Raw genomic sequence first — 4,001 nt, forward strand, 5'->3', positions numbered from 1 at the left:
TGCATGTTTACTGATTAAAAAGTGGTTTTTGAGTTAGGTACATCACTGTTTCAAAAATTAGACACTCTTACAAGTGCTCTGAGGAAAATGGCCTAATTTTCCTCTCCTTTGTTTTTTCCACCTTTGCAGTGTTTTCTGGATTCTGTCCCAGCGGATCTGTTTCCTGCTCTGTAACTTTCTGGGTTAACGTTGAGCATCATTAGGGAAACTCAGCTGCCACTGGACTGTACACCACCACGAAGGCTTTGGAGATCTTTTCAGTTAAAAGAATAATGACTTTCTTGAAATGTAATCCCAGTGGAGCTTGTTTTCTGTGTTGCCTGGAAGAATCCCTACCTACCATCAGCAGTTCTTCAGAGACCTTATAAAGCCTCTCTACATCAAGCAACTGAGTGACTCTGAGTTGTTCAGGGAGACCTTAAGAATTGTGGATATCAAGTCACCTGGAAGATTCAACCACTGCTACTCAGAGCTACTGCTGAAATACCATGTCTAAGAACTCAGAGTTCATCAACCTGTCATTTTTATTAGATCATGAGAAGGAGATGATCCTGGGAGTCCTAAAGAGAGATGAATATTTGAAAAAAGTAGAGGACAAGAGAATAAGGTAATGTTCTTTTGTCTGCCTTCCTTGACTGCTTTCTGTTTGTTTGAAGCAATTTAGATCAGAAATGGGGCAACTGCAACCACATTGGTGACGAGTGTTAGTCAGTGACTTCGTAGATTGCAGGCAGTAGCACAAATATTAGAAAACATCTTTGGTACTTTACCATTTATCTAGAAGGAAGGATGGGATTGAGCTGTAAATATGTTGATGAGAATGTCAATTTGCCAATGACATCATAACTCATAGGTAAGTGGAAGGACTGCTCAGGTTTGAGAACCAGCTCTGCGATGTACTGGTTGTGTGACCTTGAACCAGTGACTCAAATTCTCCATGCCTTGGTTTCCTCATCAATAAAACAGGGATAATAGTAGCGCTCATCTTATAGGGTTGTTGCAAAGATTAAGGAAGATAATGTGTAGTGCCTGGTACTTAAGTGCACAATAAATGTTAACTACTATTTATTTATAATGCCTTTCTTAGGTCAGTCTTAGTGGGAATTTGCTTTGACCAGAGCTGGGAGAGGAAGGGGATCTGGAAAGTGAAAAGTTCCCATTGTTTCCCAGAAATCATCTGAATTTCTTGAAATAAGTTTCTGTGTGAGGAAAGTTGAGTAATGTGGGCAGAGTTGAGTTTCACATCAGTTGTAGGCAGGGTTGATATTTAGCTGAATCCCCAGGTGTGACCTCATCTGTCTTTCAGCCAGTATCCATTCTGATTGGTTACGTCATCTGTTCTGAATGATCAGAGCATCATTCTGATTGGTTGCCACATTCATTCTGTTTGGTTGCTGCCTGTCCTGTCCTGCTTGTTAAATATATTTGGTTAGGGCTTCCCTGGTGGCGCAGTGGTTGAGAGTCCGCCTGCCGATGCAGGGAACACGGGTTCGTGCCCCGGTCTGGGAAGATCCCACATGCCGCGGAGCGGCTGCGCCCGTGAGCCACGGCCGCTGAGCCTGCACGTCCGGAGCCTGTGCTCCGCAACGGGAGAGGCCACAAGAGTGAGAGGCCCGCGTACCGCAAAAACAAACAAACAAAACAACAAAAAAAAACCCCATATATACGTCTCAACTCTGAGTAGAGGAGCAAAGATAAACAGAGTTCCCTCCTCAGTCACTGCCTACTACTGTGCAACATGTAGCTTTTGTGTATCGCGTGTCTACCAAAACTGCAATCAGAAGCTTATGTTTATTTTACTTGAGGGGAAAACTCATCATAAGATTATCTTCACATGTTGCAAAAATATTCAACGTGCCTAAAGGAACTAGGATCCTTAGAATTGGAAAGATATTGAAATATTCTTGATTGATTCTTATTTCATAGTGAAGAGCTCAGAATTTTTATTTCCATCATTTCAAGGTATTCCGCCAATCTTAAACAAAGGCTTTGATTAAAATTATTGCACTTTTTCTGTGCTTAGAATTCAGGTGGCAATGAAATGCAGTTAATGATTTTCAAGAAATCAGTAATATTTTTGGCATTGGTAGTCCAGTCATGAAAAGTGACTAGATTTTCTAATGGGCTGCAAAAAGTTATATTGTTTATGGGGGGCAAGGTACAAAGCAATTATTGATAACATTCTCAGGTGAATTCAAAATCACCCTGTTTAGGAAAAAACAGTGTAATAACCAGATCCCAGGAAAGACTGAAGTACAATGAACAGGACTTTGTCCAGAATATTTGTTCCTGTCATTCTCAATAACTATTAGTAATAATCTATTACACTCCTTCCTTTTTCTCTATCTTCCCTTGCCTTCTTTCCTTATTCTCTGTAACAATTGTGTCATATACAACAGAGCTATCAAGAATAAAGCTGTTGATTTCCTGGCTCTTTTAAACATTTAGAGGATAGCAGAAGAAAGGCTTTTTACAGATCTAAGAGATACTTTTATAGAAAATAGATTTTTTTTTGAAAGTGGCAATGTCTTGTTCCCTTCTTTAATAACAACACTGACTATTTAGTTCGTGCAGTTTTTTTCTGCCCTGTGTTGGATGCGTTGTCTCGTTTTGTTCTGAGCTACCGAGACAGGAGCCCAGGCCAAATGACTCAAGGCTCTGCCACCCTTCACAGCTTCCTGTACTGAGAAGCCACGCCAAAGTGGGTGGCATGGGTTTGGAGTGCGTTGCTGTTGAATCACCCATCTATGTTCGTTGATTCAAATCTTAGTTGCACCAGGAAGTCTTCGTGTCACTTTAGACTAGTTGCCTCCATAGATCTAGGTTCCTCATTTGACAAAACAGAAATAATGACATTAGCTACCTCATTAGGCTGTTGTAAGGATTAAATAAGCTAATATTACCAAGAGCTTAGAACAAGGCTGGCCTACAGTAAGCACTTAATAATCGCTGGCTAACATCAATAGGCTTATCGTTGGTTTTGTGTTGCTCTTGATTTATGAGTTGTTGTGAGTACCATCAGTGCTCCACTCCGATCCTTTTGAGCCCCTTTGTTGGACCTGTGCTCTCATCTCCCAGTTTCCACGTGCTTTACTTCTAAACACTGGCACCTACTACCTTCTTTAGAGGACTACCTTTGGGTGGCTGGAGTTGCCCATAGGAGTAGAGAGCCACAAATGCCAGAAAAACTTGAGTTTCGGTCCCTACTGGGCCGCCCTGGGCCAATGGCTGACGGGTACAGAAACCCTTGCCTGAACGCAACTTCTGCTTCAGAGCTCCCCATGGGATCATGCTGAGACTGGCCTTCAGGTAAAAATCACAGTCTTCCTTAGTCCCCCTTTTCTTCCCTTTCCTGCCTCCCCTACTCCCTTATAGATTCCTCCTGAGAGCATTTCATAAATCACTTGCACAGGTATCTACATCTCTGAGTTAGCTTCTCAAAAGCCCAACCAGGAGATTTGTCAGACCAGTCAGTGAACTTAGTCCGTTTTCCTTGATATCCTCTGAAATCTTCAACACACACAAAGAATTTATGGTGTAGCAGATTTGACTGCAACTGTAAACATTCGTGCTATGGCTATTACAACCATTGTTTTCACTATGCCACGGAGGTGTAGGTTGATATTTTGTGGGAGTCTGGAGGAATAAGTAAGCTATTACGGATAAGATAGAAATTGAAGGAATGGTTTCACAGAAGAGCTAACATTTGAGCTCAGCCTTGAAATGGGAAAAGGATTTTGACATTGGCGAGTATAGATCAACTGTGTTTCAGCTGTTTACCATGACCCACAAATTTGCCTTCAGATTCCGCTAGTAAGTTTCAGAAGGAAGTGGAAGCCAAAGAAAAATTTTTAAGAATCATGATGATTACTAAGAAGAAACTGATCTGGAAAGTTAGTACGTTGGAGTTTGGGAAGCAGTGGATTTCTTGTTTGTTTGTGTATTTATCTGCTTGAGTAGGTTGTCCTTAGAGATAAGGAAAATAGAACAATGAAAGAGTG

At 41.4% G+C, this 4,001-nt stretch overlaps 1 protein-coding gene across 2 annotated transcripts in view; it reads left to right on the forward strand.

Annotated features, from left to right (window-relative positions):
* The first annotated feature begins 488 nt into the window (after nucleotides 1-488).
* SYTL5 (synaptotagmin like 5) overlaps nucleotides 489-4,001 on the forward strand; it is a 108,916-nt gene continuing 105,403 nt past the window's right edge. For both annotated transcript variants that reach the window (XM_007451972.1, XM_007451973.1), the window contains exon 1: nucleotides 489-607. In XM_007451972.1, the coding sequence (XP_007452034.1) occupies nucleotides 489-607 (119 nt within the window). The remainder of the gene's footprint in view (nucleotides 608-4,001) is intronic.

The sequence above is a fragment of the Lipotes vexillifer genome, unplaced genomic scaffold (genome assembly GCF_000442215.2).
Source record: "Lipotes vexillifer unplaced genomic scaffold, Lipotes_vexillifer_v1.1 scaffold847, whole genome shotgun sequence".
NCBI classification, from domain to species: domain Eukaryota; kingdom Metazoa; phylum Chordata; class Mammalia; order Artiodactyla; family Lipotidae; genus Lipotes; species Lipotes vexillifer.